The sequence below is a fragment of the Pangasianodon hypophthalmus genome, chromosome 27, assembly GCF_027358585.1.
Source record: "Pangasianodon hypophthalmus isolate fPanHyp1 chromosome 27, fPanHyp1.pri, whole genome shotgun sequence".
Taxonomy (NCBI): Eukaryota; Metazoa; Chordata; class Actinopteri; order Siluriformes; family Pangasiidae; genus Pangasianodon; species Pangasianodon hypophthalmus.
Genome location: NC_069736.1, coordinates 2577072 through 2593655, shown reverse-complemented (window position 1 = coordinate 2593655; position 16584 = coordinate 2577072). Strand labels below are relative to the sequence as shown.

The following is a 16584-nucleotide window of genomic DNA, read 5'->3' as shown; positions in this document are numbered from 1 at the left end:
TACATGGCATACATAATACCTTATAATGTCTGAAATATGTCTTAGATTACATATATCTGTTTACTGTTGATGTAATGCACTGAGGCAAGCTCTTGTATGTTATAATATTTACACAATTTATAATGCATTACAACAAACAATTTTGGTTTCGCAATCTGTACTTAACCCTGGAGTTTTGTATAAAAACGTATACTGTATTCATATGAATTTGACATTAAGAAGTCATATACACACGCTTTATTAAGTGCATCTATACAGTAGCCAGATGTTATAAAGTACTCTCTGTGTATGCTATATAACATGTTATAAATGCATTTAGAAAGCAGCATGAGCGTAGGATTCATAGAACGTGTTATCTAATTTTTATTTAGCTACTGTATGTAATGAACTGAAATGAAATGTTGATATTAAATACTGCAAGTTTAGCTTTAAAGCTGATCTTGATGTAAAGTGCTAACGATAGCTGCTAAAGCACAGCCAATGCCTGATTCAGATGAACCAACAAAGAGTGTGTATTTGGGGAAAAAAAAAAAAACTCTGCCATAAACAGCATACTAGCATGCAGTGTGGAAGGAAAAACACATTTCTTCTGTCGACTCATTCACGCTGAGATTCCTGCAGTCTGTGTTTTTCACCAAACCCTCAATCAATCACACACTTCTTGATCAATGCTCCTGTCACTGGATAATTTGGAGTAAATAAAGAAATCCTTCATGAATAATCGGTGCACACAGAAGCCGATATTTGCATGAGCTCTATTGACAGCTGTTATCAATGAGTCAGAAAGTATTCATCATTAAGTAATTAAATATTTCTCTGCATTAATAAATCACTCTTTTCCAGCCTGCTGCTGCTGCTTTTTTTTTTTTTTTGTAATTTGTTGGAAAAATATGGGGTTTGGGTTGAGTTTTGCATGTTTTATCAGACACTTCCTGTTTCTCTGGTCACTTTCCATCTTTGGTGTTTGCATTCACACCTGGGTTCCTTATAACTGTTTATAAAGCTTTATTAAGCTTTATTGTGCTTTGTGACAGTGTACAGTCTTAGAAAAATGGGTTCTTAAGATGATTAATAATTCTATCTTTTTGTCAAGGTTCTACTTTGAAGACACAAAGTGTTATGCATGTACCTATAGCTCATAAGTAGCTTTATAAAGCATAAATATCTGACTTTATAATGTTAGAATACATAATGTATTATAAATGTGTAATACAGCATACATCATGCTTTATAATGAATGGCATAAGTCTATATAAATGGTCATAACTACTTATATACGTACATATATAACAGTTTGTAAAGCATGAATATATAATTTGCAATGTCAGTTTACATAATGCATTATAAATGCATGTAAAATGTATTATATGGCTTACATAATGCCTTCAATAACTGTCTGTATAAATGCTCATAACTATAGGTACATGCATAACAATTTATGAAACATGAATAATATCACTTAACTGTAGTGTCAGACTACATAATGCATTATAAATCTATTTAAAATGTGTTATAACTTATACATAATGCCTTCTAATGTCTGTGTAAATGTTTATAGCTAGCCTTAACACTTAAAACATGAATTATACAACTTTGTAATGTCAGATTACATAATGCATTATATGTGTTTACTAATGACGTAATGCACTATAACTAAAGCTAAAGTATTATATGAATAATATCTTTACCACAAGTTATAATGCATTATAACATAACATGGTTCCTTCCAAATTGCCCTTAGCTCTAGTGTTTATATGACATGTACATAACACATAAAAGAATTCAGGCTCCAACAGTTCTGCTCGTACAGTTCACTTATTTATTTATTTTCACATTCATGGACTTTGTTTGTTCCGCAAGCTTCATATCTGCCCGCTCGCTCACTCCCACATGAAAGAAAAAAAAAACAATAGTGCACCTCCTATTAGTATCTGTATTTCATATTTGTTTAAAACACACTATCTATTCATTCTGAATAAAGGGTTTGTATTCAGTTACGTCCCTGATGTCAGGAAGCCGGTCGGTGTTTTCACGTCTCTCTTCGTGTATATTTATGCCAGCACACCTCGGGATATAATTTTCGTCTGTGAAAATCATTTCCCTCCACTCCTCCACGCTATTGTACACCGACACTTAATCTCAGATGATTATTTTAGAGCTTTATAAAATCTTGCCAAAAAAAAAAAAAAAAAAGATGTTTATAAAGTAGAAGTTGCCATCAGGGAGCAACAAAAGAATGCATGAAGCATGATTTAGACAACTCACACTGATGTATAAAACTTAAAGCAAAAATGCAACACAGGGAATTGGAAACATTTATTCATACTGCTCTTGCTTCAGAATCAGATCCAGGCAGAGAGAGGAGTCGAGACCTCGACTGGGGCTCTCGGGCAGTCCTGGGCTTTGAACTCACAACCTTCTGTTCACTCCTACGGTGCCCTAACCTCTCAACCGCTTGCTCTCGATCGCTGTGCTGAAACATTCTGATTCTGGTTTCAACCGCTAGCAGGTCATCATGTGTTTATAGAGGAACACACAGCTCAGCTATTATATTTTTACTACTGATTAAAAAAATCTGGATTCAGTGGTGTTGTGAACGTGAACTGGAAATTAGAGACACAACCAAGAGACGACTCACTCAAAATATCATATCACGATTCTCAAAGACATTTCTACGATACACAATATGTATCACACTACACATATAGGTTTGCTAATGATTTCCCAGAAATACAGACAAAAACTTAATTACTTATTTTATTTAATGACGACAAAAATCAATTTATTTTTATTCTCCGATAAAATAATTCAGCTGCATGCAGCAAGCTTGATAAAAAGACCTCATGATTATATTTTTTAAAAATAATCATGATAATAAAGAATATTTTGTTGTTGTTATTTTTATTTATTACGCACACTGGTATTATCTTGGGTTTGAGCCCAGTGTAATCTGAGTGCAAAAGTTTGCACGCCTTTAAACTCTTAAAACTCGTAAAATCTGTCTGATGTCACAATCTGAACAACTTTCATTTTTTAAATATTGCTACTTTTTTTCACTTGCAACAACTGGAAAAATATGAGGGCTTTTTTTTCTGATCCCTGTCAGTTTGCTGCATTAATGGTGTACATATTCTTATTTTTTATTATGTACCAATCATCATAGTAAATTATTACAAATAAATAGGAAACTATCATCAAATGACCCATTTAAACAAACAAAAAGTTAAATATTGACTGAGAGAATGGAACAATAAATCCTGAAAATGAGACATGGTATTTTAGAGGAAGGCAGGCACTACTGATGTGACATCAATCTGCCATTTAAAATTTTTTTTTTGTGTGTAAAATGCTGCCACTTTAATATCCAAGCACCGTCTCGTGCAATCCTGTACTCTTTTTACGGAAACTGTTTCTGAAAGTGACAAAAATGCTGTATCTACTTCATTTAATAGCTATAAACCTGACTTGTAATAATAATAATAATAATGATAAAAAGTCAGTGTCAGTAGAAGACGCTATTGTAGGAAGATGTATGAAACGGATTATGGAGCATTTTTTTGAGTTATAATCTGCTCCTGGGTCAAAACAAGGATGATAGAGGAGGAGGGATGCAATAAATATGTAATAGATGCGAGGCTACCTTTACTGCGGCGTCGGCCTACGCGGTGCTCTGTGTAAAATTTCAGCTGATTCTCATCATCCACGTCAGAGCTCGAGCACTCCTGATGGCCAAACACGCCACCTGGTTTGGGAAAAAGAAAGAAAGAGAAAGAGAGATCAGAGGGATAGTTAAGGCTGAAGGCATTGTGCTGGATCACATCTCGCAATAAAAATTAAGCTGTCACGCTTTTAACACTCTCAGGTCAGAGATGAAGACCTGCCATATGAGCTCCTACACAATTCATAATGAAGAGCTAGAGATTAGTTTTCACCATTTCTGTGACCATCTGGACATCGAAGGGTGAGAAAGACCTCCAGGATTTTTTTTTTTTTTAAATTAAATACGTTTGATATTACAGGCCAGTGATCCAAAAAATGAAGTCATATTTTGAAAAAAAAAACCTTATCTCCTGAAAATCGATGCCATCTGGTTTTGTATCTCTCCTTCTGAGATGATATGATGCACATCTGAATACAAAATCAATAATAAGATGTATGAAAGATAGATTTAATGCAGCTAATGGTTCAGTGATTAAGAGCTGTCTCGATCTCAGTCCAGGGACGTGATGCACGAATTTGTGATTCAGTATTGCGTTAGATCTTAATTTAAAAGAAAAGTGTTGTAGCCTAAGGAAATAAGAAGTTACACCTCCTTCACCGGGGCTGAAAGATAGACCACACCTCTTTTCCTGCACTGCGACTGACATAAGAGAAGCCACACCCCCTTCACTGGGACTGGCAGACACAGAGGCCACACCTCTTCACTGGGACTGACTGGCAGAGGCCACACCTCTTCACTGGGACTGACTGGCAGAGGCCATGCCTCATTCATGCCTCAGACAGACACAAGCCATGCGCCTTCACAGGGACTGACGGAGACCACGCCTCCCTCAATGGGGTTGTCAGATAGAGAGTCCACGCCCCTTCACTAGGACTGAGTGATGGAGGCCACACATCCTTCATTACTCAGGGACTGACAGTTTGAGAGGCCACGCCTCCCTCAATAGGACTGACAGGGGACAGGAAAGGAAAAGGCAGAAGACAGGACAGGACAGAGGACAAGATAGAGGACAAGAGGGAGAGCAGAAGAGAGGCCAAAGGGTAGGAAAGAGGACAAGAGAGAGGAGAGGAAAGAAAGCAGGAGAAAAGACAAGGTCAGAGAACAAGAGAGATAACAAGAGGGGGAGAAAGAATGACAGGAGAGATGACAAGAAAGGAGAGAACACAAAGAATGACAGGACAAAAGACAGGAGCAGACTGGACAGATAGAATGAGAAAGCGGACAAGAGAGAGGACACGGAAGGTACTGGGCAGAAGAAAGGACAGAAAAAGAGAACAAGAGAGAAGAAGGGACAAAAGAGGAGAGCAGAAGGGGTATGAAAGGACAGGGCAGAGAGGACAGGAAAGGACACAGGAAATGAGTCATGAGAGAAGAGAAGAGAGAGCAGAAGGCAGGAAAGAGGACAAGAGAGAAGACCCAAAAGAATCTAGCAGCAGAAGGGACATGATGGGATAGGACAGGGGACAGGAGAGAGGACAGCAGGTGTTTGGTCTATGAACAAACAGATGTGGCTGGAATAAATCGCAGTGGAGTGTCTCGCATCCCACTTTCCCTTAACCCCACTGGTAGCCACACCTTTTCACTTCTTATTTACATAAAGTCAGTGTTGCATCACTTGGCCCCGCCCCGTCCCTTTGCCAGCGGTCGCTCAGCCTCCAATCACAGTAAATCACTACTCTTATTAAAAATGAATGACTTCTCTCTGCATTGTCATTTTAAAATGGCCTCACGCTTAAAATTCAGGTTGAAGGTTGAGGTTAGAGGCGGGGTTAGCGTTCATATAAAAATAAATCACATCACTTTCCGATTACTATCACATATCCTTTTACGATGCTAGTCATACTGCCTCAGCTCAACGCGTCTCCAGACTTCAGATGTCAGAGGAGTGTTTGCAGTCAGCACAGCACAGTGTTGGAAATCCTTGAGGACACAAAAAAATAGAAGTCTCTTGACTATAAAGCAGTGCCACAGGAAGGTCGTGGCTGAGGGTTTGAATGTCACTTGCAGCCATTTGTCTTTCCCGAGGCCTGCCCAAGGGACCAGGACTCCTCTCCACACCCACTCCACTCCAGCTGAAGTGAGCCGAGAAAAGCTTTTCACTGACCGACGTTAACTATATATTTATCTAATATTAGCCAAGTCAAATGTGCGTTTCATTCCACGTCGATGAGCTCAAAACATTCTCCATTTACTGTGACAGAAAGCGAAGATATCTTTCATGCTGAAAAATCAATCTTAACATTACCTAGTTAATATCGGAGAGTTCAAAACACCTACACAACTGTCAATCATTCCAGCCTGAGATACCAGAGATGTCTAATCTGCTGTTTTTATTGGGGGGGGAGACTAAATGTGTTTAAATGTAGAGCACCTACGCAAAACGTGGAAAGATTGGCAGGTCTGAGTACATAAGAAGAAAATAATTTTATCCATCATACAAACTAGATACAGTTGAGTGCGAAAGGTTCTCTCTCTGTCGAGCTACACATGCTACTCCTGAGATACCAGTGATCCTGAACCCTTCTGCTCTCCAGACCTGCCTGATCCATCCTGCTGCCCTACTTCTGGTTGGAGGTCTCAGAGTTGAGTTGGCTCGCTGCTGCTGGGGGTGGATCAGTGGGATCAGTGATCAGTGGGATTGCTGGGGATGGTGCCACTTGGATGCCATGGAGATGGCTTGGGGATCACATATGGGGAGTTGTACTGTACTGATTGCTGTGGTGGCTTTGGGGCTGCAGTTGCCACAAGCAGCTTTATACTCAGGACTCCATCAGCGGACAGTGGATAGGTTTAACAAACCGGACTTAATGTGAAAACTGTAATGAATTTACTGGTTGCACAACTGCACTATTTGTCCATGTAGTACACAGTTATAGAAGGGATTTATTTATAATCACACTATCCGGTGTCACCCAGATGAGGATGGGTTCCCTTTTGAGCCTGGTTCCTCTCAAGGTTTCTTCCTCATATCATCTCAGGGAGTTTTTCCTCACCACCGTTACCTCTGGCTTTCTCATTAGGGATAAATTCACATATTTACAATTTATTTTGGTTTAAATTAATTTGAATCTATTTATTTCTGCAAAGCTGCTTTGTGTCAATGTCCATTGTTAAAAGCGCTATACAAATAAAATTGAATTGAATTGCGGAAGTCTGTATGCTCTTAGAGCAAAATGAAGAAAACAAGAAATACCATTTATAGCATTACAACATTTAATGTGGTCTTAGTGTTAATTAGTGTTAATGTTGAGATTAATGATGGAAAAATAGAAAATTCCATCACTTCGAAAGAGTGTAGAAAGTTTTCAGGTTGCCATCTGTGGCAGGATATATTTCCTATTTTACAATCCGAAACCATAAGGGATGCAAACGTTTGCACACAATTATATTGCAGCAAGGTTTGTGTTACTACCATTTCTTACAAGGTGCAGTGAGCAGCCACTCAACAGTTATTTTATTATTTTATATTTTTATTAGGTCTAGCCCAGCCTAATGAAAATTAAAAAAATAAATAAATAAATAAAAAGACATTTCTACTGGTTCATTAAAGTGTGTCCCAGTTCGACCCGACTCGTTAAATATTACATCCTTTTGTGGCTCACATTATGTTTAACATTTTTTCTATATTTTATCACAGTAGTCTTCTTCACTATGTTTTAACAAGATTAAAAGTCACTGGACTGTTGCCTTGTAAAATGGATGAGAGAGAGATCTGTCTCTCTTACTGAAAAACAAGTACTCCAAAAAGTGGAAAGAAAAAAAAAATCTATACTTTTCCTTTCGAACATGCACAAAGTGTTGGAACATTCCCTGAAGATTTTTACCTAGCTTCATGCTAGTCAATTTGCACTTCTTGAACTGCTAGATCAAAAGTGCTGATGCTAACGCTATGAGACAAAAAAAGAAGAAGAAAAAGAAAAAAAAAAAAAAAAAAAAAAAAGAGAGAGAGAGAGACCGAGCTCTTAAGGCAATCCTGAAAATTAATTCTATTTGAGGGGGAAAAAAAACAATATTACCATACAGGATAGAGGTGATGGAGGGCCTTTTCATTTTTTTTTTTTCTTTCGAGCCCTGCGGGATTATCGAGCGCAGGGAAATTAAAAGAGGCGTTTCACTCGATTGGTTCTCCGGTCAGTGCTCGCCCACTCGAGCGGCCAGAGTACAGAGAAATCAGGCAGCAGATCAAATGGATGGTGAAGCGCAAAGAATAGAAAGAGAGTAGGAGAAAGTTCAGTGAAGCGCTGTGAGAGGGGGAAAAACTGATGAAATTGACTCTATTGCCTGGATAGAGAATGAGGAAAGCATAGAACATCTCATCCAGGCTTCCGTGGACGAAAAGGAACGAGAATAGGAAATAATTCGGCTGTAAATAACTCCAGTGGCCTCCGTTGCTGACATCGTGCCCCATTTCTGGTCACTGACGACTAAACGCCTTGATGTAGTCAACGACAGAAAGACACTCTGGACACTCTGTTTGCTGGTAGATTGGATTTTGCTCATTTTTATATTAACATGACAGATTATTAGCTTGAATTCAAGTTCTTTAATGTGGCACAAAAGAAACGTAAGAGCAACAACGTGCAACACAGCCTGCGTTGTGTCTCTCACCGCTTGTCTTTTGCCTGACGTGTTGGGTTTAAATGCAAAGTGTGTGTGTGTGGCTAACAAATTTGCTTCACCGTACACCGTGGTAACGAATGTCTCTAATAAACTGATGCTGAAATACAGACATTTGCACAACATATGCACAGAAATTAATTAGAATTTCAGGCAGTATAAATTGAAAACTTAATATCTTACTATAAAAGCAAAAACAAAAAGCCTTGAAGCCGTCTGATGAAAACACTGTCCTTAGTCGTGCAATCCAGATTCAGCATTCAGGAGAGAATCTGGTACCTTTTGGCAACAGACCTAGCCTACTTTCTCATGGAGAGACCAACCACATGTACCTGCTTCTAATTTATTTAAAAAAAAAAAAAAAAAAAACAGTTACAAAGAACAGATACAAGAAAGTATGGTGAGCCAATCAGATTCTAGCCCCTAAGATTCTGAAGCTTGTAGCCAGAAAAGAGTATCAGATGTATCAGATGTATTAGATATCAGACGTGCCATGAGCTGTGGGCAGAGCTCACCACTGACTGCTTCAAAGAAAATTCTCTAATAGCTTTTAAAGATGAGATGCCACAAACTATTTTTAATCCACGGAAAAGCACATTGTGTTGCAGGATTCAAAAGTTTGTTTTTTTTAACACTGTGACACAATGAGGTTTTCAGATTAAGATATAATCACTGGATTAAAAAGTACACAACAGCAGGCACATGGACACATTGGAATCTGATAGGTTCTTCCGTAAGGACAGCCAATGAAACTTCAATATGTCCGTGTGTCTGCTGTTGTCTATTGACTTTGCTATTCAGCTCAGGATTTTTATGGAAGGCTCGACAGCTGCTATAAAATAAATTTTGCAACAAGGGTATGAGCCAGGTATTCCGTTAAAGGCATCATGGATATACAATAGTTTTGTATCCATTTGAGCTGCTAAGCTGCATAATGCAAGCCCTGATAAGAAACTTGACGCCAGAAATGTGCACAGATGATATCAGGCATGCAAATCTAACTCCAGCGACATTTTTATTTGAGAGGGGGTGGGCTGGAGGGGGCAATAATGTTTGCTAGTAATGGAACATTGCTTTTGCTCACTGAAAAGAGCCAGAGAGCTGAGTCAAATGATCTGACTCACTGAAAAGAGTTGGAGAGCTGAGTTAAATGATCTGAGTCAAATGATCTGACTCACTGAAAGGTGCCAGGGAGTTGAGTCAAATAATCTGAGTCGAATGATCCGACTCATTGAACAGAGCTGGAGAGCTGAGTCAAATAATCTGAGTCGAATGATCCGACTCATTGAACAGAGCTGGAGAGCTGAGTCAAATGATCTGAGTCAAATGATCTGACTCACTGAAAAGAGTTGGAGAGCTGAGTTAAATGATCTGAGTCAAATGATCTGACTCACTGAAAGGTGCCAGGGAGCTGAGTCAAATAATCTGAGTCGAATGATCCGACTCATTGAACAGAGCTGGAGAGCTGAGTCAAATAATCTGAGTCGAATGATCCGACTCATTGAACAGAGCTGGAGAGCTGAGTCAAATGATCTGAGTCAAATGATCTGACTCACCGAAAAGAGCTGGAGAGCTGAGTCAAATAATCTGAGTTGAATGATCTGACACACTGAAAGGTGCCAGGGAGCTGAGTCAAATAATCTGAGTCGAATGATCCGACTCATTGAACAGAGCTGGAGAGCTGAGTCAAATAATCTGAGTCGAATGATCCGACTCATTGAACAGAGCTGGAGAGCTGAGTCAAATGATCTGAGTCAAATGATCTGACTCACTGAAAAGAGCTGGAGAGCTGAGTCAAATAATCTGAGTTGAATGATCTGACACACTGAAAGGTGCCAGAGAGCAGAGTCAATTGATCTGAGGTGAATGGTCTGATTCGCTGAAAAGAGCTGGAGAGCTGAGTCAAATCATCCGAGTTATATGATCCGAGTCAAATATTCTGACCCACTGAAAAGTGCCAGAGAGCTGAGTCAAATGACCTGACTCACTGAAAAGAAGTGGCTGGCTGAGTTAAATGATCTGAAAAGAGCTGGATCACTAGTTTACACATTTGTTATGCACACTTTTATGTTAAGTGTACAAAAATGCTGGTTAGGATAAGAGGTGAAGTTAGTGTTTCTAAAGTTCTACAACTTCAAAATGAACTCTAAAACACATCAAAGTCACTTGTTCGAATTCTTATAGATTCAAAGAAACTGAATTGAAATTGCACTTCCTGAACTATTATGATACTAAGCACACATTATGGACTATTTTTATCAAAACCACTTAGCCATCTAATAGCAAACGAGTAGAGTATTGAGCATGGAGTCAATGCTTCTCAATGTACTGCTAAAACATTTTGCGACGTGCTAACTGCTTGAGAAAAAGGAGCTTAAGTGCCTCTTGTACCCTCTCATAAGAGTAGGTGGCGCCGAGATCCATTTTTACACAGCGGGAGACATCAAGCTCTCTAAGCGCTTTATAATGCACTCAGCTCAAGCTTTCAAATCCCACACCGCTGCTGCCCATCTTCTTCCATTAGCTAAAAGGAAATTTCAATTTCGTCCTCACCCCCATAACCCCTCTCCCCCCGATGAACACAGGCTCTATAAAAGCTTTAATTGTTTAATTGTGAGTGTGTGTGGAATACAGAGCGGACGATACCCTGCGCGGATGATTAGCACAGGAAGCGTCAGAAGGACACTAGGCTTAAGATCCCAGCTCTCCGGAGAGGATAATGTATCGGCATGAAGTGCCACTGCATCCTGTCAGCTGCTTTCAAGCATGAACAAAAGTTTTGACCCCCCCACCTCCCCACTCTTTCACTCAGTCAAACTCACCTCTTTGAGCCTTCTACTAATGAGTTCATCTCACTTCTCTCACACAAACCAAAAAGGGCAGAACTAGTCAATATTTTTCCCAGTATACAGTTTTATATGGAAAAGTTTTGGCACCCATTGTCAACTCACATTTGATGCTGTATTTTATAAATATATGTGTATGTTTTATTTTATATATATATATATATATATATATATATATATATATATATATATATATATATATATATTTGCCAATTTTATTAATATTATCGTTCAATTACATGCTGGATTTAAGAGCAACAGTAAATGGGCATGTGCATAAATTAGGACACCCTTTCCATTGAATATTTTTTGTTTACTGATTACTGTTTTTCATCAGTTATAGTCCAGAAATATTTTTATCTTCCAAGCTTGGGCTGTTTGAGGTTTCCCCACATATTTTCTATAATACTTAAAAAAAATTATACAATGTCAATGTTTTTAATTTGTAATATTAAACTATTAATTTTAAATAAATCAATTTATTCAATATTATTATAAATATTGTTTTAATATTATTTAATATTTATACCATATTTAAATACTTTTACTATTAAAACATCTAATATTAATATTATACAATGCTGAACTGTAGCTTACCTTAATTTATAAGCAACATTTGCAAAAGCAACATTATCATAATTTATAAGCAACATTATCTTGGCTGACTGATGACTTGTGTGTTAATGGAAAAATTGTGTAAATTTCATAACTTCCATGTTTACAACCGGCTACTGTTTCAGTGATCTTTTACTACAGTAACGCACCATCACCTTGCATTTATCCCAACATGTCAGAGGCCTGAGAGAGACAACACAGGCTACATTAGACAGATAACGACTAAAAACTTTTACTCAGCAAACACATGGACTTCGAGATAAGCTCTGGAGCATTAAAAGACAGTACAGTAGAACTGTATGTTCCCAAAGAGCTTTTCCTTGTCACTGTCACCTCTGTCTTGTTCACTGAGAATCTAAAGCTACATCTGGATTTGTGTAAAGCTGCTTTGTGACGATGGTTATAAGCACTATTTCTGAACACTAGAACCTTAACCTCTGAGCCCCTGCTGCCTATTTGCCTAAAATATTCCTGTGCAGCTAATTTTACTTGTCCAGCTACACAGCCGGTGTGTATGTAGGCCACTGGTCCTGGGAATAGCCTACCTGCAGCTAAAAAATGAATAAGGTATTGGTAAACAGCAACTCAAACCCTGAGAGAATTCGTTGCAGGAGTTCAGAAAGACAAAGCAGAGTAACAGAGACAGGGGAAAACAGTGAGAGAGAGAGAAATTCTCTTTATTTAGAGAGAGAAGCAGATCGTGTGCCACAACACCCCTGCGCCGAAATTGATTTCTCCCTGGATGATTAAGAATCGTAATCTCCTGATCAAAGCGTGTAAATCGCACAGCAGCACAAGATCGTGTGAGAGAGACGTTAGGGTGAGTTTTAGCGTTTATGAAGCCACAGTTAGAGACAGAATGTGTCTTAACCCTAAAAAAAAAAACCCAGGAATTCTCACCAAGTCTGGAAAATAATATTCCTCACACTTTTCCTATGAGTTTCACTGAATCAGTTTCTTTTAAATGAATAATACTTAATACTTAATGTTGGTGTTCATAGAACTACATAACGCCTACATAAACCCTTCATAAGATGAATAAAAACTGTTATTGGCTATTTTAATGTAAAAGTGACATATCCTGAGTCAAGTGACATTTTTAGTTACTTATTAACAAGCTCACTTGCATTAGAATATCACAGCTCTGTGTACATCTGTGTCAGAGTGACATAATGGTGATGATGTGACATAGCTTTCCAAATGATGCTTATTACAAAATGAACAAATGAGACACTTGGAAAAAAAGTTGGATAAGGTGGATGAATTCTGCTTTTAGCTAATTTGATGCAAATCTGACACAAGCGTTGACACTGTAGCTCTGGGTACTTCTGCTATGTCAGAGTGACATAAAGGTTATGATGTGACATAGGCAATTGATTATGATTCATATGCCACAACATCACCATTATGAGACATTATGAGACATGTCAAAAGTGCACTGAGCTGCAAAGTCAGTTGTTATGATGTCTTAATCTAAAGTCAGCTTGGAAAGTGTTATAACAGTCCATAGCACATATCTCGGGTGTTATATCAACTTGACATCAGAATTGACAAAAGAAGTCTTTATGACAGCTGATATGTATTGGAATTAGCCTTTATTAATATGGCTTATGCCAGTTGTTATGTAAAGCTTATTTAGGCCTTATGTAACCCTATGAACACTCCTCTTGAGTAAAGGTTTATGTGATAACTGTAACAATGTCAATTCCAGACAATGTCAAACATGAAAAAACAGGTAGATGTAAGAGAGGAGAGCAGATGGCGTGTGTGCGTGTGTGTGTCTGTGTGTGTGTGTATCTGTGTGTTTATGTGAGTGTTTTGAGTACACACTCTCTAAATGGTGCTCCTAAGACAACAGTAGCTCTTGTCTAATCTCTCCTGTCTTTGTGAAGGAGCTCTTGGGATCTCCATTTAAACAGCCCTGCTACTTCCAGCCTTCTCACGCCGTGCCCTCACACACTACCCTTTCTCCCCAGTGTGTGTAAGTGTGGCTAAGTGTGTGTGTGTGTGTGTGTGTGTGTGTGTGTGTCTGTGTGTGTGTGCACATAGCAGCCGCTCCAGACACAGACCCAGATCCAGCTTGATTTGCAAATTGTGCTCTCGAGACCGAGACTTGACTGCTAAGTAACCAGCAGCTAGCAGCAGATCAAACACACCGTGCTCTTGATCCTGAGGGGAAAGAAATCTCCCTTTCTTAACCACACACTCTGATATTAATCTGAAGCTGGCAGGTTTTTTTTTGTCTCAAGCAGGAAGTTAACATTTTTATTCAATGCTAGTTTAATGGAACAAAATTAGCTAGCAAAAACAAAATTGGTGCATGCTAGCACAAAAGAAGGCTTTTATTTGCAGCTTGTAAATTGTCTGTCCAAATTTGCACACTGAAATTAATCATTTGCTCAATGAAGAATGGGATCTAATAGGGAACAGCCAGCATGATGCTATTTTCCTAAAAGCTTGTATTCAGAGATGAGATACACGCACATCGTGAGGAGTTAAGACCTCACACTTTCTGTTGCAGATGCACTATTACACTATTACAATATTACATTAGATCAGTTTCAATGTGCAAACAATTTTACGTTTTATTAAATTGAGAAATTTGCAGTGATTAAGATCTTTTCTACTTCCTATTGATGACAATCAGCCTTATTGTATTCACAATATTAGACAACTATTAGATATTTATTTGAATCTTTGCCTTCTCCTCATTCGAATATTATCATAATAGGCAAAATTGTATTCTTTTATTTGCTTTTATTCTGAAATTAAAAGTAAGTGCTTGTGTTTAAAGGCAGTGGTCTAGACACAGCTGAAAAAAATTACTCTCCAAAGAACAATCTGGCAACCTCGGAGGTGTGAACTTAATGGGAGTAAATTTGCTGTGTAAATATAAATGTAACTTTTGAACTTATGTCTTTTAATACGTTGAGTTTATATTAACAGTGTTAGCATTCTTTGGAGTGAGGTTCTCCCTTAACACTTACATAAATGGTGACACTTTTTTCACATTTTTTCCTCACACATCTCATCTCACCTAACATTCACAAATCCAGAAACACACATCGTATAGAGAGTTGAGGCTCAGATAAGCCTTAGTGCTAATTCTGTAATGTTTAATGCGCAAACACTTGTGGCCGCGAGTTCGTTACCTTTCTCACATTTTAATCTGTTGCCATCTGTTCCTCATGACAATGCGATTAGACCAATGCTAAAAATGCTATAATCTCAAAAACAGAAGCATGGTAGAGGATGCATAATGAGGAGCTATTGTTTTGTGTGAATGTGAACTAAAAGTTTGTTGATTTGTTGGCGGAGGATAAAAAAAGTCAATATTTGGTGAGACGATCCTTCGCTTTTAAAAAAAAAAACAGTAGTCTCAGGGACAACTTGTGCAGTTTTATAAGGAAATGAGCTGGAAGTGTTACTGAGCATCTTGCAGAAGCAGCCACAGTTCTTCTGGAGACTTTGACTGTCGACTCGCTTCTTATTTCTGCAGCGAAACCCAGCAGCCTTCATTATGTTTTTATCTGAAAAGTGTCTCTTATATAATCTGCTGCTTTCTTTACTGACTGCAAAAAATTTTCTGTAACATTTGATTTTGTGCTGGAAAACTAATGTTTCGAATCTAAAAAGTTTTTGTACTGAATCAATAATGTAGAAGTCAGAAAATAAACATCTATAACAAAGTTTGTACTAAAAAAAATAGGGTGCCTAAGACTTTTGCACAGTACTGTGTGTGCCACAGCGAATTCAGCCTGTGCTCTTTCAAAGAGTTAGCATTTAACAAACAGTAGTTTTTTTTTTTTACAAACTTAATTTCTGAGGTATTACAGTGTTATATATTGATGCAAGTCGATGGCCGAGAGTGACATCACAGTGAACTGAATGTTAATATATCAAAGAAAACTAGCAATTCTTGTACAGCAAAAACACTAAACTGGCTCGATTTCTGAAGTATGGTGGTGGTAGCATTGGCCTGTTGGTTGCTTCTCTAACTAATCTCCTCTTTAGCCGCTCACTGAATTTTGGTAGTGGCAGGGTCTAGGCAGGGTCTAGGCAGGGTCGTGGTTGTGGCGTATTCTTCCCATGTTTCAATAATGGATTTAATGTCACTATGTTCAAAGTTTGGACTATTTTTTTTTTTTATAACCAAACCTTAACTGATCCTTCTCCACAACTTGTTTTGTTAGCTGCTATGGCCTGCTATGGTTCATTTACAAACTCTGGATTCTTTCACGAACAGGTGTATTTACATTGAGATCATGTGACACTTTCATTGCACACAGATTGACTCTGTTTGAATAATTATACGACTTCTGGTGGAAACTATTTTAGGGGTTTCACACCAACACAACCTTTATGTTTTTATTTGTAATTAATATTATGAGCTATTTTCTGTAGAATCATAACATATAATCCCAATTAAGTTCATTTCAGATCCTGGTTGTAACACTACAAAATATGGACAGGGGGTGAACACTTATAAGCCATTGTAAAGCCATTAGACAGCCTTATAACAGTCATGCTCTGAGTACTGATGTATAAATAACACATGTGAGAGTATCAGTGCAACACCTGAATGACACTCACTGACCTCTAGCATTACCTGATGAAACGGTGAAACACAACTCAGTCAAAAGCGCAGAATTGAGCGCTGTCAGTGCCGCTGAATGAGCACGCATGTACAAAACGAGGCATATCGAGATGCTGTCAGAACCCCGACAAGCACGTCGATCAGGAAATTGCTGGAAACTCAAGAGTAGTCATTTGCCCATGCAGATA

At 38.2% G+C, this 16584-nt stretch overlaps 1 protein-coding gene across 3 annotated transcripts in view; it reads right to left on the bottom strand.

The window, feature by feature from the left end:
• LOC113531323 (astrotactin-2) overlaps positions 1-16584 on the bottom strand; it is a 371532-nt gene that overhangs the window by 176335 nt on the left and 178613 nt on the right. For all 3 annotated transcript variants that reach the window (XM_026921980.3, XM_053230640.1, XM_053230641.1), the window contains one exon: positions 3641-3742. In XM_026921980.3, coding sequence (XP_026777781.1) covers positions 3641-3742 — 102 coding nt within the window. The remainder of the gene's footprint in view (positions 1-3640; positions 3743-16584) is intronic.